Below are 22,408 nucleotides of genomic sequence, written 5' to 3' on the forward strand. Positions count from 1 at the left end.
ACCCAGGTGAGATAACCCAGGTGTGATATAGCACAGGTGTGATAGCACAGGTGTGATAGCCCAAATGAGATAACCCAGGTGTGATAGCACAGGTGTGATAGCCCAAATGAGATAACCCAGGTGTGATAGCACAGGTGTGATAGCCCAAATGAGATAACCCAGGTGTGATATAGCACAGGTGTGATAGCACAGGTGTGATAACGCAGGTGTGATAACGCAGGTGTGATAACGCAGGTGTGATAACCCAGGTGTGATATAGCACAGGTGTGATAACCCAGGTGTGATAACCCAGGTGTGATATAGCACAGGTGTGATAACGCAGGTGTGATAACCCAGGTGTGGTAGCACAGGTGTGATAGCACAGGTGTGATAACCCAGGTGTGGTAGCACAGGTGTGATAGCACAGGTGTGATAACGCAGGTGTGATAACCCAGGTGTGCTAACCCCCCCTGCTCACACTCAGCCCTTCCCTTCCTCCCCGCCCTGCGCTGTTTTCCCTGTGCCAGGTGTCACCCCCGCCCCCAGTGTCCCCTCCGGCGCTGTCCCCGTGTTTGGGGTCCTGCAGGGTGACCCCGAGGTGTGAGGTGACAGCAGCTGTGACACCGGGGCAGCAGATGCCAGCGCAGAGGGGTTTTGGCACCGTTGTGTTCCCCTGGAGTTTTGGTGGCTCCTGCCAGGAGCGACCTCACAAGTCCCTGTCCCCATCCCTGTCCTCATCCCTGTCCCCATCCCTGTCCCCATCCCTGTCCTCATCCCTGTCCCTGTCCTCATCCCTGTCCTCATCCCTGTCCTCTGTCCCCTGTCCCTGTCCTCATCCCTGTCCCCTGTCCCTGTCCTCATCCCTGTCCTCTGTCCCCTGTCCCTGTCCTCATCCCTGTCCCTGTCCTCATCCCTGTCCTCATCCCTGTCCCCTGTCCCTGGTCCCCATCCCTGTCCTCATCCCTGTCCTCTGTCTCTGTCCCCTGTCCCCCCTGTCCCCATCCCCATTCCTGTCCTCTGTCCCCTGTCCCTGTCCCTATCCCTGTCCCTGTCCTCATCCCTGTCCCCTGTCCCGTCCCCCCTGTCCCTGTCCCTCTCCCTGTCCCTATCCCCATCCCTGTCCCCTGTCCTCAACCCTGTCCCTTGTCCTCATTCCTGTCCCCATCCCTGTCCCCTTGTCCCCATCCCTGTCCCCATCCCTGTCCCCTACCCCTGTCCCCATCCCTATCCCTGTCCCTCATTCCTGTCCCCATCCCTGTCCCCTACCCCTGTCCCCTGTCCCCATCGCTGTCCCCATCCCTCTTCCCTGTCCCTCATTCCTGTCCCCATCCCTGTCCCCATCCCTGTCCCTGTCCCCATCCCTGTCCCCATCCCTGTCCCCAAACCCAAAGAGCCCATCTCCATTTAACTCTGGATTTCCTCCCACCCCTCTTTTCATTTTTGTCACTTTGGAAGCCCCGAGTTCAGCACTGCCAAATATTTAACACAAACAGCATTCAGAATTCAAGGATTTCAGGATTTACATTTAGGATTTGAATTTAGGATCTGAATTTAGGATCTGAATTTAGGATCTGAATTTAGGATTTACATTTAGGATTTGAATTTAGGATTTAAACATAGGATTTGAATTTAGGATTTGAACTTAGGATTTGAATTTAGGACTTACATTTAGGACTTGAATTTAGGATTTAAACTTAGGATTTGAATTTAGGATTTGAACTTAGGATTTAAACTTAGGATTTAAACTTAGGATTTAAATTTAGGATTTGAATTTAGGATTTGAATTTAGGATTTGAACTTAGAATTTGAACTTAGGACTTACATTTAGGACTTGAATTTAGGATTTGAACTTAGGATTTGAATTTAGGACTTGAATTTAAACCACTGAAATTTAAACTCCTGCAAGGATCCCCCATCTCTTCCTAGAGCAGAAAAATCTCCAATGAACACCAAGATCTGCCCCCGGCTGCTGCTTTTAAACCCAAAATTCATTTATTTTTTTTTCCCCACACCCGCTCAAAGTTCCTCTCCAGAAGGAGCCTGAGCCACTTTTCCGGAACGCTTCACAGAAATGAATCCTTCAGCACTAAAAATACCCCAAATTCACCTTCAGGTTTCTGTTTAAAGGAACTCATTAAAGGCTCGGGCGCCCCTGGGGCTGCTGCTCCCCTGCTCCACAGGAATTCCAATTATTCCTCGCTGCCCAGAGCTCTCCCACCCATTTCCCCCAATTTTTTTTTCTCCTTTTCCCCTTTTTTTAACCTCTCAAAATTATTTCCCCCATTTCTTTTTTTTTTTTTTTGTATGTTTTTTTTGTTTTGGTTTGGTTTTATTTTGGTTTTTTGGGGTTTTTTTTTTTGTTTTTCCCACATTTCCCTCGGTCCAAAAATGCCACAAATCAAATTTCATTTATTAAAATTAATTTTATTGATTCCCGAGGTGTGGCCACGGCTCAGAGGGGAGAAGCTGAAAGTTCAGCTTTTCTGAGCCACTTTTTCTCCTTTTTCCAAGTGAATTTCCCCTTTTCTTGGGTGGGAATTACCCCGAGGTGCTGCTCAGGAAAACCCCAGGAAAAAAAGGCACAGGCAGCTCCTTTGTCCCATTTTTTACAATTCTAAGGAAGCAAAAAATTTGCTTTTTACAATTTTTACAAATCTAAGGAAGCAAAAATTTGCTTTTTGCAATTTTTACAAATCTAAGGAAGCAAAAATTTGCATTTTGCCCCATTTTTATTGAATATATGTTAATGATACTGTTAATAAGGATATAATTACATTAATAATACAGTAGTATAACAATATGATATTATTATATTATATTATATTATATTATATTATATTATATTATATTATATTATATATTAATACTATATTGTACCATAATATACTATATAATATTATATTATGATGTCATATTATATTATGCTATATTATGTTATATATAATATATATATTATATTAAAATGATATTATATCATGATATATTATATATTACATTATGCTATATTATGTTATAATCACACTATATTTTACTACATTATATTACATATTATCACATAATATTATAATTATATATTAACTATATAATAGAATATATTATTATATTATAAATAAGATAATAAATATATTAATATATAATTATAGTAATGATGTATAATATATTATAGAAATATTAATATATTGAGAGCTCATTATGAATATATTAGTATCTATAATAGAAATATATGATATTGAATTTTTATATTTCATAATAAATGCATTGAATTTGACTGTGTTTAATGGTAACTCCCAGGGCTGATATTACAAATATTATATACATATATATATATATACACACAAATATATATTACAAATGATATATATATATATATATAATATATAACAAATTATACATATATATATATATATTACAAATGATATTTGTCCTTTGTGCCATTAAGGAAGTGCAGCTGCAGCCCCCGACCCCGTTTGCAGCAAATCCCCCCCGAAGCGCAGCCCCCGTGACCCAATTAGGCAGATTTAATTGTGCCGTTAATTAGAGATCCCCAGGGGCAGGGAGGGGACGGGCCCGGCTTGGGAGGGGACAGGGACAGGGACAGGGAGGGGGACAGGGGAGAGGGGACAGGGATGGGGACAGGGGAGAGGGGACAGGGGAGAGGGGACAGGGATGGGGACAGGGAGAGGGATGGGGATGGGGATAAGGACAGGGACAGGGACAGGGATGGGGACAGGGGAGAGGGACAGGGATGGGGGAGAGGGAATGGGACAAGAAGGGGACAGGGGAGAGGGGACAGGGATGGGGAGGGGGACATGGGACAGGGGACAGGGATGGGGACAGGGGAGAGGGGAGAGGGGACAGGGATGGGGACAGGGACAGGGATGGGGACAGGGGAGAGGGGACAGGGAGGGGGACAGGGGAGAGGGGAGAGGGGACAGGGATGGGGACAGGGATGGGGACAGGGATGGGGACAGGGGAGAGGGGACAGGGATGGGGGAGAGGGAATGGGACAAGAAGGGGACAGGGGAGAGGGGACAGGGAGGGGGACATGGGACAGGGACAGGGGACAGGAGAGAGGGGGACAGGGACGGGGGACAGGGATGGGGACAGGGGAGAGGGGGCAGGGGAGAGGGGACAGGGACAGGGGATGGGACAAGAAGGGGACGGGGAGAGGGGACAGGGATGAGGACAAGGGAGAGGGACAGGGGAAAGGGGAGAGGGAATGGGGAGAGGAGACAGGGGACAGGGACAGGGATGGGGGGACAGGGATGGGGACAGGGACAAAGAGAGGAATGGGGACAGGGACAGGGGACAGTGGAGAAAGCAGGAACAAGGACAGGGATGGGGACAGGGAATGGGACACTGGGCAGGGACACGGCTGGAAGCAGCTGGGATGGCAGAAAGTGTCCCCAGGCTGTGCCCTGGGTGTCCCCAAAGTGTCCCCAAGGATGTCCCCAGGGCTGTCCCCATGGTGTCCCCAAAGTGTCCCCAAAGTGTCCCCAGATGGGCTTTGAGGTCCCTCTCACCCCAACCCCTCCCTGACCCCACAGAACCGCAGGAACCCTGAAATCCCAAACCCCAAAATTCCAAACCCCGAAATCCCAAACCCTGAAATTCCAACCCCAAACCCCGAAATCCCAAACCCCAAAATTCCAAACCCCGAAATCCCAAACCCTGAAATCCCGAAATTCCTAACCCCAAAATTCCAACCCCTGAAATCCCAAACCCCGAAATCCAAAATCCCAAAATCCCAAACCCCTGAAATCCCAAACCCCGAAATCCAAAACCCCAAAATCCCAAACCCCCAAAATTCCAACCCCCAAAATTCAAACCCCTGAAATCCCAACCCCCAAAATCCCAAACCCCAAAATCCCAAACCCCTGAAATCCCAAACCCTGAAATCCCAACCCCCAAAATCCCAACCCCGAAATCCCAAACCCTGAAATCCCAACCCCCAAAATCCCAACCCCCAAAATCCCAAAGCCCAAAATCCCAAACCCTGAAATCCCAACCCCCAGAATCCCAAACCCCGAAATCCCAAACCCTGAAATCCCAACCCCCAAAATCCCAAACCCTGAAATCCCAACCCCCAGAATCCCAAACCTCAGAATCCCAACCCCCAAATTCCAAACCCCAGAATTTTACTGGCACAGAGAACTCCAAGAGCCCCAAACCCAACAAAGGTCACCAAAAACCCCCAAAATTTGATTTATTTCCGAAAATCCCCGTGGGGCTTTCAGCATATTCTGATTTTTCAGGTGTTTTATTGCTCAACCCCCCCTGGGGCCGTGCTTGGCATGCAGGATTAAAAAGGTGATTAAAAAGGGGTTTAATTGGGTTTTAATTAGAAAATGTAGCTGCTGTAGGGTAGGGAAGAAGGCAAAAGGAGAATATTTGGATTTTTGAGGCCAGGCTTTATTTGGGCAAAATATGAATTGGAAGTAGAGTGGGAGGTCAAGAGGGAAAACAAAAAATAAAGAAGTTGTACATTGATTTTTGGGAAAGAATTAATTCCAGTTTTTGGTGAGGAATCCCATCCCAAAAATAGATTTTGACCCCAAAATCCTGCTCTGCACCCAGAGGAATTCCAAATTCCACCAAAAAAAATAAATTTAATTTAATGAAAATAAAAATACGAATGCGTATCTCCTGCAAAGGGCCAAATCCAAATTTAAAAAAAAGGAAAAATTCAAATTAAACATCACAGGAAGCAGGAATTGTCCAGCTCTACATTTATTGGATTTAACATTTCTACCAAAGTGTTACTGACACCAAAATGGGGGAAAAATGTTCATTTTTCCTCTCTTGGGATGGAAAGCTGCACGGAAAGGAGGGAATTTGGGGTGGAATTCCAGGGAAAAACTGAAATTTGGGATGGAAAATCCAGAATTTGGGGTGGAATTCTGGGGAAATATGAAATTTGGGACAGAAAATCCGGAATTTGGGGTGGAATTCCAGGGAAAATCTGAAATTTGGGATGGAAAATCCAAATTTGGGGTGGAATTCCAGGGAAAAACTGAAATTTGGGATGGAAAATCCAGAATTTGGGGTGGAATTCCAGGGAAAATCTGAAATTTGGGATGGAAAATCCAGAATTTGGGGTGGAATTCCAGGGAAAATCTGAAATTTGGGATGGAAAATCCGGAATTTGGGGTGGAATTCCAGGGAAAATCTGAAATTTGGGATGGAAAATCCGGAATTTGGGGTGGAATTCCACGAAAAATCTGAAATTTAGGACGGAAAATCCGAATTTGGGGTGGAATTCCAGGGAAAATCTGAAATTTGGGATGGAAAATCTGGAATTTGGAGTGGAATTCCAGGGAAAATCCAGAGTTTGGGATGGAATTCCAGGGAAAATCCGACCAAAATCCAGCAGAGAGAGCACGGGAGGGAGGGGAGGGGCTCTGGGGTCTTCATGGAAGAGAGCCTGGAGCTGGAATGAGAGAAAAGAGAGAAAAAGAGGGAAAAAAAGGAGAGGAAAAAAAAAGAGAGAGAAAAGAGAATAAAAGATGAAGAAAAAAAACAGAAAAGGAGAGAGAAAAGAGGGGAAAAAGAGAGGAAAAAAGAGGGGGAAAAGGGGGAAAATGAGGGAAAAAGAGGAAAAAAGAGGGAAGAAAAAAAAGGAGGGAAAAGGGAGGGAAAAGAGGGAGGAAAGAAGGAGGAAAGAAGGAGGAAAAAAGGAGGGAAAAAAGGGAAGAAAAAAGAGAAGAGAAATAAAAAGAAAAAAGAGGAAAAAGAGGAAAAAGGAAAAAAAGAGAAAAGAAAAAAGAGAAAAAAGAGAAAAAAAAGAGGAAAAAAGGAGAAAAAAGAAAAAAGAGGGGAAAAAGAGAAAAAAGAGAAAAAAGAGAAAAAAAAAAAGAAGAAAAAAGAGGGGAAAAAGAGAAAAAGAGAAAAAAAAGAAAAAAAAAGAGGAAAAGAGAAAAAAAAGAGTAAAACGAGAAAAAAGAGGAAAAAAGAGAAAAAAAAGAGAAAAACAAGAAAAAAAAGAGGAAAAAAGAGGAAAAAAAAGAGAAAAAAAAAAGGAAAAAAAGAGGAAAAAAAAAAAAAAGAGGAAAAAAGAGAGAAAAGCTGCTCAGAAATCAGAAGGAGCTCCCCAGGGAAGCCCGGGGTGACGGCGCACACGGCCCGCGCGGCCGGCAGGGATCCGGGATCCGGCCTGGGATCCGGCCTGGGATCTGGTCTGGGATCTGGTCTGGGATCCGGTCTGGGATCCGGCCTGGGATCCGGCCTGGGATCTGGTCTGGGATCCGGCCTGGGATCCGGCCTGGGATCCGGCCTGGGATCCAGCCTGGGATCCGGCCTGGGATCCGGCCTGTGCACAGGGATCACACAGGGATCCGGCCTGGGATCCGGCCTGGGATCCGGCCTGTGCACAGGGATCCCTGCACAGGGATCCAGCCTGGCTGCTCAGGGATCCAGCTTGGGATCCAGCCTGGGATCCGGTCTGGGATCCGGCCTGTGTACAGGGATCCCACAGGGATCCAGCCTGGGATCCAGCCTGCCTGCCCAGGGATCTCCGTGGGATCCAGCCTGCCTGCCCAGGGTTCCCATAGGGATCCCTGCCCAGGGATCCCACAGGGATCCAGCCTGCCTGCCCAGGGATCCCCGTGGGATCCAGCCTGCCTGCCCAGGGATCCCCGTGGGATCCAGCCTGCCTGCCCAGGGATCCCCGTGGGATCCAGCCTGGCTGCCCAGGGATCCCCGTGGGATCCAGCCTGCCTGCCCAGGGATCCCCGTGGGATCCAGCCTGCCTGCCCAGGGATCCCACAGGGATCCCCGTGGGATCCAGCCTGCCTGCCCAGGGATCCCCGTGGGATCCAGCCTGGCTGCCCAGGGATCCCCGTGGGATCCAGCCTGCCTGCCCAGGGATCCCCGTGGGATCCAGTCTGCCTGCCCAGGGATCCCACAGGGATCCAGCCTGCCTGCCCAGGGATCCAGCCTGCCTGCCCAGGGATCCCTGCACAGGGATCCAGCCTGGCTGCCCAGGGATCCCCGTGGGATCCAGCCTGCCTGCCCAGGGATCCCCGCCCAGGGATCCAGCCTGGCTGCCCAGGGATCCCCGTGGGATCCAGCCCGCCTGCCCAGGGATCCCCGTGGGATCCGGCCGGGGATCCCGGCTGCACTCACCTACTTGCTCGCCCGTTTCTGCCGGTACATCTGGATCATCCTCTGGCGGAAGATGTCGAAAGCGTCCTCGTGGCTCTGCTCCCCGGCCACCCCCAGCCCCTCGCCGGCCGAGGTGGCGCCCCTGGGGACACAACGACCCGCTGGGAACCCAAAAAATTGGGATTTTTCCCACTCCCCCTCCCCCTGCGGTGCCTGGTGCAGCCGATTGTTTTGAATTGTTTACGGCGTTTGAAATTATTTTCAATGATTTCAATTTTTTTCTCCCCAGTTCCCATTAGAAGGTGAATTCCCAGTTGAAAAACCCATATTTCCTCCATTAAAACCCCAGATTTCCCCTATAAATCCCCCTATTTCCCCCATTAAAACCCCATATTTTCCCCATTAAATCCTAATATTTTCCCCATTAAATCCCCCATTAAATCCCTGTATTTTTCCCATTAAATCCCCATACTTTCCCCTATAAATCCCCCACAACCCCCCGTATTTTCCCCATTAAATCCCCTATTTCCCCCATAAATCCCCCTATTTTCCTCATTAAATCCCCCATTAAATCCCCACGTTTTCCCCATTAAATCCCCCATTAAACCCCCACATTTTCCCCATTAAATCCCCATCTTTTCCCCATTAAATCCCCCATTAAACCCCCCTATTTTCCCCATTAAATCCCCACATTTTCCCCATTAAATACCCCATTAAATCCCCATCTTTTCCACTATAAATCCCCCATTAAACCCCCATCTTTTCCACTATAAATCCCCATATTTCCCCCATTAAATCCCCATATTTTCCCCATTAAACCCCCACATTTTCCCCATTAAATCCCCCATTAAACCCCCACATTTTCCCCATAAATCCCCCATTAAATCCCCCATTAACCCCCCACATTTTCCCCATTAAATCCCACATTTTCCCCTATAAATCCCCCATTAAACCCCCATCTTTTCCCCTATAAATCCCCCATTAAACCCCCATATTTTCCCCTATAAATCCCCCATTAAACCCCCACATTTTCCCCATTAAATCCCCCATTAAACCCCTCATTTTCCCCCATAAACCCCCATTAAATCCCCCATTAAACCCCCATCTTTTCCCCTATAAATCCCCCATTAACCCCCCACATTTTCCCCATTAAAACCCCCATTAAACCCCCACATTTTCCCCATTAAATCCCCCATTAAATCCCTCATTTTCCCCTATAAACCCCCATTAAATCCCCCATTAAACCCCCCATATTTTCCCCCATTAAATCCCACATTTTCCCCATTAAATCCCCCATTAAATCCCCCATTTTCCCCTATAAACCCCCATTAAAACCCCCATTAAACCCCCACATTTTCCCCATTAAATCCCCCATTAAACCCCCCCATTTTCCCCATTAAATCCCCCATTAAACCCCCACATTTTCCCCATTACATCCCCCATTTTCCCCATTAAATCCCCCATTAAACCCCCACATTTTCCCCATTAAATCCCCCATTAAACCCCCACATTTTCCCCATTAAATCCCCCATTAAATCCCCCATTTTCCCCTATAAACCCCCAGAAATCCCCCAGAAATGCCCCACAGTTTCCCCTTACAGGCGCACGGGCTCGCGGATGCCGCGGCCGCGCGTGCCCAGGCCGTGCCCCTCCTGCCAGCCCATCCTCTGCAGCATCTGGAATCCAACGTTCCTGGGGCTCAGCCTCTTCTGGGGCTCCTCCACATCCTTGGCTTTCTGGGAAAAAATGGGGAAAAAATGGGAAAAAAAATGGGAATTTATTGGGCTGGGAGTGGGGTTGGTGAAATGGCTGAAATTCCCATCAAGACCGGTGTAAATTGAATTTTTTTAAAGGAAATTCCCTTTTTTAAATTGAATTTTTAAAGGAATTTTGCCTACTTTTAATGGGATTTTTCAAGGATTTTTTTAAAGGAATTTCCTTCTCTTAAAGGAATTTTTTTAAAAAGGAATTTTCCTTCTCTTAAAGGAATTTCCTTTCTTTGAAAGGGATTTTTGAGTTCCTGGGGCTCAGCCTCTTCTGGGGCTCCTCCACATCCTTGGCTTTCTGGGAAAAAATGGGGAAAAAATGGGAAAAAAAATGGGAATTTATTGGGCTGGGAGTGGGGTTGGTGAAATGGCTGAAATTCCCATCCGGACCGGTGTAAATTGAATTTTTTCAATGGAATTTCCTGATTGTAAATGAGTTTTTAAAGGAATTTCGCCTTCTTTTAATGGGATTTTTCGAGGATTTTTTTAAAGGAATTTCCTTCTCTTAAAGGAATTTTTTTAAAAAGGAATTTTCCTTCTCTTAAAGGAATTTCCTTTCTTTGAAAGGGATTTTTGAGTTCCTGGGGCTCAGCCTCTTCTGGGGCTCCTCCACATCCTTGGCTTTCTGGGAAAAAATGGGAAAAAAATGGGAAAAAAAATGGGAATTTATTGGGCTGGGAGTGGGGTTGGTGAAATGGCTGAAATTCCCATCCGGACCGGTGTAAATTGAATTTTTTCAATGGAATTTCCTGATTTTAAATGGGTTTTTAAAGGAGTTTTTGCCTTCTTTTAATGGGATTTTTAAAAAGGAATTTCCTTCTCTTAAAGGAATTTTTAAGGATTTTTTTTAAAAAGGAATTTCCGTCTCTTAAAGGAATTTCCTTCATTTAAAGGAGTTTTCCTTTTTTTAATTGGGATTTTTAAAGGATTTTTTAAAAAGGAATTTCCTTCTCTAAAAGGGATTTTTAAAAAGGAATTCCCTTTCTTTTAAAGGAATTTTGAAATAAATTTTTAAAAATTAATTTCTTTCCAGAAAAAAAAAAGATTTTTTTTTTGTTTTTTTTTTTTTTTGTTTGGGTTTTTTTTGTGGTTTATTTTTGGGTTTTTTAATGGGTTTTTTTGGGGTTTTTTTTTTGTTTTTTGTGGGGTTTTTTTGTGTTGCTTTTTTTTTTTGGGGTTTTTTTTTTTTTTTTTTTTTTTTTTGTTTTGTTTGTTTTGTTTTTGTTTTTGTTTTTGTTTTTGTTTTTTGTTTTTTGTTTTGTTTTTCCAAACCATTTCTCAATTTTGGTTGGATTTTGGGGCAGAAATGTGAATTTTTTTACCTTTTTCTTCTTTGTGGCAGGGCAGCCCCGGGGTCTGTCATAGGCAATCCTGACAGGCTCATGCACTGCAAGGCAAAGAAATCCAAAATTCACCTGGAAATTCCAATTATTTCAATAAAAAAAACCTCCAAAGCACAGCTTCAAAACAAAAAAAAAATCCTCCAGAAATTCGCATTTCAAGCCTGGACCTAAAAAAAAAAAAAAAAAAACAACAAGAAGAGAAATTAGAAATAAAAATTCAATATTAAAAATGAATAGAAATTAGCAATAAAAAAAAACCAGAATTAATTAAAAATTCAATCTAGACTCAATTTAATTGAAATATATACTCAGAGAATACTGGGAGATGTTTGAGATAAATTATTTGTTCAGCTTCTCCTTTTAAAGTGAATTTTGTGGCCATTTTTGTATTAAAAAAATGCCATTTTTAAGTGACAAAACACCAAAAAAAAATCAGGAGTTTTGCCCAAATTCTCCTCTGAAACATCTCCAGGCCCACTGACCTTTGGGTTTTTCTCTTCAGCTTCTCCTTTGCCATTTTAATGCGGATTTAAAGTGAATTTTGTGGCCATTTTTGTACAAAAAAAAAAAAAAAAAAGCAAATTTTAAGCAACAACCAGCAAGAAAACACCTAAAAAATGGATTTTTTTTTCCCCCCCCAAATCCTCTTTTATTTCAGTATAAAATTGAAATATTTTGATGCCCACTGACCTTTGGGCTCTTCTACCCTTTGCTACTTTAATGGAGATTTAAAGTGAATTTTGTGTTCATTTTTGTATTAAAAAATGCCATTTTTAAGTGACAAAACACCTAAAAAATGGGGATTTTTGCCCAAATTCTCTTCTATTTTAACATAAAAGTGAAATATTTCAATGCCCACCCGACCTTTGGGCTCAGATCCTTTTGGGGTTGGGATCATCCCAACTTTCAGGGACTTGGAGCTGAATTTGATATTGGAAAAATGTGATTTTTTAAGTGACAAAACACCTAAAAAATGGGGATTTTTGCTCAAGTTCTCTTTTATTTTACAATAAAACTGAAATATTTCAACAGCCACTGACCTTTGGGCTCAGATCCTTTTGGGGCAGGGATCATCCCAACTTTCAGGGACTTGCAGCTGAATTTGATATTGGAAAAATGTGATTTTTTAAGTGACAAAATATCTAAAAATGGGGATTTTTGCCCAAATCCTTTTTCATTTTACTATCAAATGTAACAATTTCAATTCCCACTGACCTTTGGGCTCCTGGATGAGGCAGATCCTTTTTGGGGCAGGGATCATCCCAACTTTCAGGGACTTGCAGCTGAATCTCATAATGGAGAAATGCCATTTCTTAAAGCGACAACTCCTAAAAACTCAGGATTTTTCCCCAAATTCTCTTCTATTTTAATACAAAAGTGGAATATTTCAATTCCCACTGACCTTTGGGCTCCTGGATGAGGCAGATCCTTTTTGGGGCAGGGATCATCCCAACTTTCAGGGACTTGCAGCTGAATTTTTTATTGGAGAAATGCCATTTCTTACAGCGCCAACACCCGAAAAATGGGGATTTTTGCCCAAATCCTCCTGTATTTTACTATAAAATGTAACAATTTCAATTCCCACTGACCTTTGGGCTCCTGGATGAGGCAGATCCTTTTTGGGGCAGGGATCATCCCAACTTTCAGGGACTTGCAGCTGAATCTCATAATGGAGAAATGCCATTTCTTAAAGCGACAACTCCTAAAAACTCAGGATTTTTCCCCAAATTCTCTTCTATTTTAATATAAAACTGAAATATTTCAATTCCCACTGACCTTTGGGCTCCTGGATGAGGCAGATCCTTTTGGGGGTTGGGATCATCCCAACTTTCAGGGACTTGGAGCTGAATTTTTTATTGGAGAAATGCCATTTCTTACAGCGCCAACACCCGAAAAATGGGGATTTTTGCCCAAATCCTCCTGTATTTTACTATAAAATGTAACAATTTCAATGGCCACTGACCTTTGGGCTCCTGGATGAGGCAGATCCTTTTTGGGGCAGGGATCATGCCCACTTTCAGGGACTTGGAGCTGACCCTTTTGCGGGGGAAGCGCGCGCCGGGGGCCGGGCCGGGTGCCTGTGTCGACAGATTTGGGACAGCGCCGTCAGAGGGGCTGGAGAGCTGCACTTCACCTCCTGACATCTCCTCTCCTGCTCTGGACACCAAATCTTCCTCTAGGTTTGCCACCCTTCTACCTGCTGCCACGTCCTCCTCATCCTCCTCCTCCTCCTCCTCCTCGTCCCCCTGAGGTTGGGAGGGTTCAAACTCAGCTTCTTCCTCTTCTTCTTCTTCTTCTTCTTCTTCCTCTTCTTCCTCCTCGTCCTCCTCGTTCTCCAGGGCTGTCCCTGCAGCTGTGGCAGCTTCTGCAGCCTCGGGGCTGAAGGTGATGGAGGGGCACAGCTGGAAAACTTTCATGCGGTAGAATTTGAAGGCGGGGCTGGTGGGATCCTGGAGGAACCTGAGGTGGGGAGGTGGGAAACAGAGAATGGAAATGTGGGGGGATAAGGGGGAAATGCAGGGGGAATAAGGGGAAAAATGCAGGGGAAATAAGGGGGAAAATGCAGGGGGATAAGGGGAAAAATGCAGGGGAAATAAGGGGGGAAATGCAGGGGAAATAAGGGGAAAAATGCAGGGGGATAAGGGGAAAAGTCCAGGGGAAATAAGGGGGGAAATGCAGGGGGATAAGGGGAAAAATGCAGGGGAAATAAGGGGGAAAATGCAGGGGGATAAGGGGAAAAATGCAGGGGAAATAAGGGGGAAATGCAGGGGAAATAAGGGGGAAATGCAGGGGAAATAAGGGGAAAATGCAGGGGGGATAAGAATTAATGAATTCATTGGAAATTAATGAAGAATTAGTGAATTAGTGAATTCTGTCCTAATTTCCCTGAATTCTGTCCTTAATTTCCCTTGCTTTTTGACCTTATTTCCCTGGATTTTTTGCCTTATCTTCCCTGAATTCAGGGAAGGGAAGTTCAGGGAAGGGAAGGGAAGTTCAGGGAAGGGGAAGGGGAAGGGGAAGGGGAAGGGGAAGGGGAAGGGGAAGGGGAAGGGGAAGGGAAGGGAAGGGGAAGGGGAAGGGGAAGGGGAAGGGAAAGGAAATTCAGGGAAGGGAAAGGGAAGGGAAAGGGAAGGGAAAGGGAAGTTCAGGGAAAGGGAAGTTCGGGGAAAGGGAAGTTCGGGGAAAGGGAAGTTCGGGGAAATTCAGGGAAGTTCAGGGAAGGGGAAGTTCAGGGAAGCTCAGGGAAGCTCAGGGAAGCTCAGGGAAGCTCAGGGAAGCTCAGGGAACTTCAGGGAAGCTCAGGGAAGCTCAGGGAAGTTCAGGGAAGGGGAAGCTCAGGGAAGTTCAGGGAAGCTCAGGGAAGCTCAGGGAAGCTCAGGGAAGTTCAGGGAAGGGGAAGCTCAGGGAAGCTCAGGGAAGCTCAGGGAAGTTCAGGGAAGTTCAGGGAAGCTCAGGGAAGCTCAGGGAAGTTCAGGGAAGGGGAAGTTCAGGGAAGTTCAGGGAAGCTCAGGGAAGCTCAGGGAAGTTCAGGGAAGCTCAGGGAAGCTCAGGGAAGCTCAGGGAAGTTCAGGGAAGCTCAGGGAAGCTCAGGGAAGCTCAGGGAAGTTCAGGGAAGCTCAGGGAAGCTCAGGGAAGCTCAGGGAAGGGACTCACCAGAGGTCGGGGTTGTCTGCACTGTTGTCAATGCTGAACTGCTCAATCTCTGGCCCTACCTGAGCCACAAACCTGGCGAGTTTCTCTGCAGTTTCCATGGTTTTGGCATCCACTGCAAGGAACAGAAGTTCTGTTAGGAAAGGTCAGGGCAGCTGAGAGCTCCAAAAAACAGAATTAAAGAAATGGGCTCCGGGGTTTCCAGCAGGAATTCTTCTTGTGAAAGAAAAAAGGAAATTCTTTTTGAAATGCCAGCAGAATTTCTTTTTGGATTACAGGACAAATTTGGGTTGGTTTTTTTTTTTTTTTTTTTTTCTTGATGCAATTTAAAATTTCAAATTTAACCCCAAACCAGTGCAGCTGAGAGCTACTATAAAGTTTGGGGTTTTTACTGGACACAATTTAAAATTTCACATCTAACTCATGTTTGGTTTTCCTGCTATAATTTAAAATCCCAAATCTAACCCCAAATCAGTGCAGCCGAGAACTAGAGAACTACCCACTCCATAAATACAGAGTTAAATAAATTATTTGGGGTTTCCAGCAGGAATTTTTGTGAATTGCAGGAGAAGTTTGGTTTTTTTCCTGGATATAATTTAACATTCCCAATCTAGCCCCATGTCAGTGCAGCTGAGAACTACCCACTCCATAAATACAGAGTTAAATAACTGATGTTTGGGGTTTCCATCACAGAATTAAATAAATTATCTGGGGTTTCCAGCAGGAATTTTTGTGAATTGCAGGAGAAGTTTGGTTTTTTTCATAAATACAGAGTTAAAGAATTCATAAATACAGAGTTAAAGAAATGATTTGGGGTTTCCAGCAGGAATTTTTGTGAATTGCAGGAGAAGTTTGTTTTTTTTCCTGGATATAATTTAACATTCCCAATCTAACCCCATGCCATTTTTTCCCCCCCTGCAGGGATTTAAAACCCCAAATCGCACCCCAAATCCTCACTCACCATCAGGAAACTGAGAGCCCAGGGCTGGCAGGAGCTCAGGAGATGCTGCTGGACCCTCAGGACCTGCCTCCTCCTCTGCTGGCACGGCCACCTGGGAGCTGCTGGCACCTTGGGAGGCCGAGGTGGCACCCAGGCCAGCCTGGGCCAGCCCGGGCTCTGCCAGGGCAACCTTGGCCTGGGCTGCACCTGGAAGATTTTGGTCTGGGTGCTTCAGCACTGTCCCAGCTGACAGCACGGTCTGGGTGCCCCTGCTTGCCCTCCTCACCTTCCTGGCCCTGCTGGCACGGGGAGGGACAAAGGCAGGTTTTTTTTTCCCCTTGAAAAGTCTCTTTTTGATGCTGGCCACTCTCCTGGCGTAGAGCAGGGCCCGCAGGGACTCTGGGGCAGCTCCTTCCCCAGGCAGGCTCCTCCTCTGCACCTCTGACAGCCTCAGCCTGTAGTATTTGTACTCCAGGCTCTCCTCGTCGGACAGGAACCTGAGAAATAGAGAAAAAAAGGAGGGATCTGCTCAAAATCTCCATTTTTACAGCCTCAGACTGTGAGATTTGTACTCCAGGCTCTCCTCGTCGGACAGGAACCTGAGAAATAGAGAAAAAAAGGAGGGATCTGCTGAAAATCTCCATTTTTTACAGCCTCAGCCTGTGAGATTTGTACTCCAGGCTCTCCTCGTCACACAGGAACCTGAGAAATAGAGAAAAAAAATGAGAGATCTGCTCAAAATCTCCATTTTTACAGCCTCAGCCTATGAGATATGTACTCCAGGCTCTCCTCGTCGGACAGGAACCTGAGAAACAGAAAAAAAAAGGAGAGATCTGCTGAAAATCTCCATTTTTACAGCTCCAGCCTGTAGTATTTGTACTCCAGGCTCTCCTCGTCGGACAGGAACCTGAGAAATAGAGAAAAAAAGGAGGGATCTGCTCAAAATCTCCATTTTTACAGCCTCAGCCTGTAGTATTTGTACTCCAGGCTCTCCTCCTTGGACAGGAACCTGAGAAACAGAAAAAAAATGAGGGATCTGCTGAAAATCTCCATTTTTACAGCCTCAGCCTGTGAGATTTGTACTCCAGGCTCTCCTCGTCGGACAGGAACCTGAGAAATAGAGAAAAAAAATGAGAGATCTGCTCAAAATCTCCATTTTTTACAGCCTCAGCCTGTGAGATTTGTACTCCAGGCTCTCCTTGTCGGACAGGAACCTGAGAAATAGAGAAAAAAAGGAGGGATCTGCTGAAAATCTCCATTTTTTACAGCCTCAGCCTGTGAGATTTGTACTCCAGGCTCTCCTCGTCACACAGGATCCTGAGAAATAGAGAAAAAAAGGAGGGATCTGCTGAAAATCTCCATTTTTACAGCTCCAGCCTGTAGTATTTGTACTCCAGGCTCTCCTCGTCGGACAGGAACCTGAGAAATAGAGAAAAAAAGGAGGGATCTGCTCAAAATCTCCATTTTTACAGCCTCAGCCTGTAGTATTTGTACTCCAGGCTCTCCTCCTTGGACAGGAACCTGAGAAACAGAAAAAAAATGAGGGATCTGCTGAAAATCTCCATTTTTACAGCCTCAGCCTGTGAGATTTGTACTCCAGGCTCTCCTCGTCGGACAGGAACCTGAGAAACACAGAAAAATGAAAGATCTGCTCAAAATCTCCATTTTTTACAGCCTCAACCTGTAAAATTTGTACTCCAAGCTCTCCTCCTTGGACAGGAACCTGAGAAACAGAAAAAAGGAGAGATCTGCTGAAAATCTCCATTTTTTACAGCCTCAGACTGTGAGATATCTAATCCTTGTTACACAGGAACCTGAGAAACAGAGAAAAAGGAGGGATCTGCTGAAAATCTCAATTTTTTACAGCCTGAACCTGTGAGATTTGCACTCCTTGTCACACAGGAAACAAAGGAGGGATCTGCTGAAAATCTCCACTTTTTAAGTAGAAACCCCTCAGCATTCCAGTTTGTTGGGTTTTTTCCAGGTGTTAACATGAGGCTGAGCAGGTTTTTCTGGGATGAAGGAAATAAATACTGCAGGGGTTTGGCAGGAATGAATCAGCTCACACACCTGGAGGTGCCTCAGCTCCCCCTTTTCCAACGTTTTTCCTGGAATTCTAAACCCTGTTACCTTGCTGGATGTCTCCATCACCTGAATTTGCTCCTAAAATGCAAATTGCTTTGAACACCTTGAATTTGGGTCGACAAAGAGCCATTATTGGCACATCAAAAGCAACGCCACAAACACCAGGATCATTTCCAGGGATAATTAGCTCCAGGAAAACATTCCCCCCCTAAAAAAAAACCCAAAAAAAACCCCCCAAAATTCTGATTAAATATTCACCAGGCTTTGATCATTCCCACTGAGTGAAGGGCTGAAGTTTTAATTCTATCAGCTCCAAGTTTCTCACACACCCACCAGTATTCAGGAGAGTTCTTCTGAGCACTCCTGTCCTTGGCAGACAAAGTTCCTGACACGATGCTGCTCACCAGCTGCTCAATTGTGTCCACAACTTTCCTGTCAGCTCGTTGGGGGGCTGTGGGGAGAAAGAAATCCCATTAAAAAAAAAATTAAAATCAAAAAAATCCCATTAAAACAAAAAAAAAACAACAAAAAAACCAAAAAAAAAACAAACAAAAAAAAAAAAAAAAAAAAAAACAACCCCAAAAAAATAACCACCACTCCTTGTTTTATTCTCATCAAGCAGCAAGATGTTGGATTTTTTTGGTGTTTTCACACAATTGATGTTTGCTGTTTTGTAAAAAGAATAATAACAAAAATTTGACAAAAAAAAAAAAAAAGCAGCACAATCCCAGAGTGGGGAGAAAGAAATTCCATTAAAAAAAACCACATTAAAATCAAATAAATCCCATTAAAAAAAAAAAAAACACTCCTTGTCCTATTCTCATCAAGCAGCAAGATGTTGGATTTTTTTGGTGTTTTCACACAATTGATGTTTGCTGTTTTTTTTTTAAATAACAAAATTCCCTTCCCTGCTCCTGTTCTGACTGAGATTCACCAGGAATTCCATCCCTGATTGGGATTCACCTGGAATTCCTGTTCTGATTGGGATTCACCTGGAATTCCATCCCAGCCCCAGCTCTAATTGGGATTCACCTGGAATTCCCTCCCTGCTCCTGTTCTGACTGGGATTCACCTGGTATTCCTGTTCTGATTTGGATTCACCTGGAATTCCCTCCCTGATTTGGATTCACCTGGAATTCCCTCCCTGATTTGGATTCACCTGGAATTGCCTCCCTGACTGGGATTCACCTGGAATTCCTGTTCTGACTGGGATTTACCTGGAATTCCCTCCCTGACTGGGATTCACCAGGAATTGCAGCCCTGATTGGGACTCATCTGGAATTCCAGCCCTGATTGGGATTCACCTGGAATTCCCTCCCTGAGTGGGATTTACCTGGAATTCCCCCCCAGCCCCAGCTCTAACTGGGATTCACCAGGAATTCCTGTTCTGATTGGGATTCACCAGGAATTCCAGCCCTGAGTGGGATTCACCTGGAATTGCAGCCCTGAGTGGGACCCACCTGGAATTCCCAGAGTCAGGAATTCCCGACCTAACCAAACCCTAAACACGGACCCCCCTCCCTGTTACCTGTGCTGTCGGGGGAGGCCGCTTTGAGCTGCTCCGCGGGCTCGGCCTCCCCTTTTTTCATCTGGATGGGATACCCACTCTTCTCCAGCCAAGCCTTCAAGTTCTCGATGTACTCCCTCCCAAAGAGCGTGGAATCGTCGAAATTTGGGAAGGACGTCGGCGCCGGCGCCATCTCCTGCAGCCCCACGGCCTCCAGGATTTTCTCCTGCCTGAACACAGAGGCCAGGGCAAAGGTCTGGCCCAGCAGGGCCAGGGATTTCCGGCACAGGGACACGGTGGTCTCGAAGGCGTTGGCCATTTCCCTGGGGTCGCCAAAGCCGTTGGTTTTAACGCTCAGCTCGTAGGCGTTGCAGGCCATCAGCAGCGGGGTCACCCCCTTGAGGAGGCGGTCCTGGAGCCTCATGATGTATTTATCAAAAGGTTTGATGATCTCGAAGAAGCAATTCTTGGTTTTCACGGCCCCCTTGTCCAGCAGCATGTTCAAGAACTCGTTGTCCACCTTGGGGGTTTTCAGGGCGGCGTGCTGCAAGCTCTTGATGGTGAAAAAGCAATAATCTCTGTGCTCTGGCCTCAGGGAGCACTTGAAGGAGGCCAACATCTTGGCACAGGTCTCAGTCTCCAGCTCGAAGAGCGCCCCGAAGAGCCGCGAGAACTCGGCGTCGTTTTTGATGGCGTGGAACCCGGCCCACTTGATGATCTCGATGCCGAAGGTGGAGAAAATGTCAGATTTATCCACCAGGTCGAAGTTGAGGTTCCTGAAGACGTGGGCGGGCTTCGGCAGCCTCAGGACGGGTCTCTGGGCTGCCACGGGGTGCGGGGGCAGCTTGGGGCCGGGGCGCTCGGCCACTTCCAGAGGCTGATCCAGAGCTTTGGGATCCAGGCCTGGCTGGGGCTTCTTCAAGCTCCACTTCTTGAGGGGGCTTTTGAGGTCTCCTTTGAACACCTTGGGTTTCACCACCCCCCCGGCCAGGCGCTTCCCCCTCAGGACTCTGCCCCTGCCCACGCCTCCCCTGCGCAGCGGCGGCCGGAACTCGCCGTCGGGCGCCCCGAACTCCGCCTCGTACTCCTGGTCCTCCACGCTGCCGTACTCCTCCTCCATCAGCCCGGGCGACCTGAAATCCCCTAGAACATCCGGGGAGCCGAACTCGGCTCCGTGCGGCCCGCCGGCTCCCCAGGGACCCGGGGGGCCGTAACCCTGCTGGTAATCCCGCTGCCCGTACTCCCGGCCGGGGGCAGCCGCGCGGCCAAACTTCCCGTAATCCCGGGCGAATTCCCGCTCCCGCGGCGCGGGCCGGGAGAAGTGTCCGTGGAAATAATTCTCCTTGCGGAGCAGGGGGCTGGCGGCTCTGTAGGAAGGGCCGGGGTAGTTCTCCCCGGGGTAGTTCTCCCCGGGGTAATCCTCCCCGGGGTAGTTCTCCCCGGGGTAATCCTCCCCGGGGTCGCCGCTCCACTCCTCGCTCTGGCAGTTGGCGTGAGGGAAGCGCCCGTCGTGGTGGAAGCTCTCGTTGTAGCGGGGCCGGGGCAGCGGCCGGGAGTGAGCTGGGCAAAGAAATGTAAGAGGTTGAAAAGAGGTCAAAACTGGGGGAGGTTTCTGAAGGAAATTTCCTTCAGAAAAATTCAGCATAAAAAAAAAAAAATTCAGCATATTCCCGTTCCCATATTCCAATCCCCAAATTCAGGAGGTCAAGTTCTCCCCCCAAATCGAGTCTGTCTTTGCTCATCACTGGCTCAAGTCTTGAGCTTCTACCTGAGGCACAGAACCCATCAAAACTCTGAACTTTCAGCTTTCCCAGAATTTATAAATTGTCAAAGACCTCCAAGGCCAGCAACTCCCAGGCTTTGGCCAATCCCCACCTTGTCACCCAGACCAGAACTGCCAGGAGGAATTCTGCAGCTGGACAGAAATTCAGATCTTCTACAAGCTCAACCACAATTCCCTCATTATTGCGGGAAATTCTCATTATCCAAAACCTTTGTTCCCCAATCCCAGAAGTTCAATTGAGAAAGTAAATACTTGGCAAAAAATAGAAGTGTTTAATATAAATGATTTCTTCAGGGCTCATTCAAGTCTAAAAATAACAGACTTCATTTTAAAGCTCTCCTATGAATGTCCATCCCTCTGAATGCAATCCAAGTGTCTTGCTAGACATTTTATAATCCCAAATTTAGGAGGCGAAATAATTTGGGGACCACGTTTTGCGTTACGTTCATGAGGTCGATGCCCTGCTTTGAGCTTTTCCCCCCAAAAATAACAGCAAGCACAAAGACCCAAAGGCTTCCAGCAGAGCCCTACATTTATTTAAGTGATCAGCCATCACCAGCATTCCATCCTGCAGCACCGTCCCTGGAGACCTGGCAGGAACCGGACCCACTCCGTGATGCTGAACAGAATTCCTTTGTCTGAATTCCCATTTATTCTTTTTTCCCCCCGCCTCCCTTCACGGTGTCAGTCCTTTCCCCAGCTGTTCGCCTCTTCCATGAAAATGGACGTGGAAAAAAAAACAGCAGCGTGAGGCGAATCAATGGCAGGCGCTGCCGGGCTGCTCCCGCCGCGCCGCTTCCCCCTACCTTTGAACGGATGGACGGCGTCCCCCGCGGCACCGCTCCGCTCCATGCGGTACCGCTTAACTTTGTCCTGCACCACGGCCTCGAACGCCTCGCGGGTGATCCTCCGAGAGGCCATCTTCCCCTCACGGCGCCGCGGCGCGGCACGGCCTGGCGCGGGCCCGGGGTCCCGCCGCGGCCTGAGGGGAGGCGCGGCCTGAGGGGAGCCTCACGCTTCCCCGCGCAGCGCCGGGAGCAGGGAGCGGAGCCGGAGCGGAGCCCGAGCCCGGCCCGCCCTCACCGAGGCGGCGCCGCCGCCTCCCGCCACACCGTGAGGGGCCTCCCGCTGGCCACGCCCCCTTCGCCGGTAGGCACGCCCCTCCCGCTGATGGCCACGCCCCTCCCGGGGCTCACGGAGAGCGCGGCGGGTCACGCCCCCTGATGGGCCACGCCCCTAAACGGTATAACC

The 22,408-nt window shown here is 47.0% G+C and overlaps 1 protein-coding gene across 12 annotated transcripts; it reads right to left on the reverse strand.

The window, feature by feature from the left end:
• Nucleotides 1–2,364: 2,364 nt before the first annotated feature.
• On the reverse strand, nt 2,365–22,369 carry SUGP2 (SURP and G-patch domain containing 2). Of its 12 annotated transcripts, none has more exons than XR_008435027.1 (13): nt 21,964–22,369; nt 19,396–20,934; nt 18,201–18,318; nt 15,804–16,279; nt 14,846–14,957; nt 13,389–13,651; nt 13,155–13,269; nt 12,968–13,035; nt 12,781–12,854; nt 12,594–12,661; nt 12,407–12,480; nt 11,171–11,235; nt 10,453–10,473 (listed from the first exon to the last, which is right to left on the reverse strand). XR_008435027.1 is itself a non-coding variant. In XM_053966027.1 (10 exons), the coding sequence occupies exons 1-10, from the start codon at nt 22,076–22,078 to the stop codon at nt 2,518–2,520; spliced, it is 3,252 nt and encodes a 1,083-aa protein (XP_053822002.1). In that variant the 5' UTR covers nt 22,079–22,368; the 3' UTR covers nt 2,365–2,517. The 12 variants fall into 12 exon arrangements, 7 of the variants coding, with proteins under 7 accessions (XP_053822002.1, XP_053822004.1, XP_053822001.1 ...); XR_008435025.1 differs by adding exons at nt 11,674–11,699; nt 12,232–12,287 and having other exon boundaries at nt 10,457–10,473; nt 12,594–13,035; XR_008435024.1 differs by adding exons at nt 11,674–11,699; nt 12,056–12,287 and having other exon boundaries at nt 10,457–10,473; nt 12,594–13,035.
• Between the last annotated feature and the right edge of the window lie 39 nt (nt 22,370–22,408).

This window comes from Vidua chalybeata, chromosome 27, assembly GCF_026979565.1.
Source record: "Vidua chalybeata isolate OUT-0048 chromosome 27, bVidCha1 merged haplotype, whole genome shotgun sequence".
Lineage (NCBI taxonomy): Eukaryota > Metazoa > Chordata > Aves > Passeriformes > Viduidae > Vidua > Vidua chalybeata.

What these genes read in the sequence shown, in the direction of transcription:
- SUGP2 (XM_053966026.1), bottom strand. Translation starts at nt 22,078, where the DNA reads ATGGCCTCTCGGAGGATCACCCGCGAGGCGTTCGAGGCCGTGGTGCAG. An exon ending in CCTCATCCAGGAGCCCAAAG is followed by an intron (nt 11,236 to 13,154) that starts GTCAGTGGCCAT and finishes TTTGCCTTGCAG; the next exon opens with TGCATGAGCCTGTCAGGATT. An exon ending in ATCCGCGAGCCCGTGCGCCT is followed by an intron (nt 8,225 to 9,681) that starts GTAAGGGGAAAC and finishes TTGTGTCCCCAG; the next exon opens with GGGCGCCACCTCGGCCGGCG.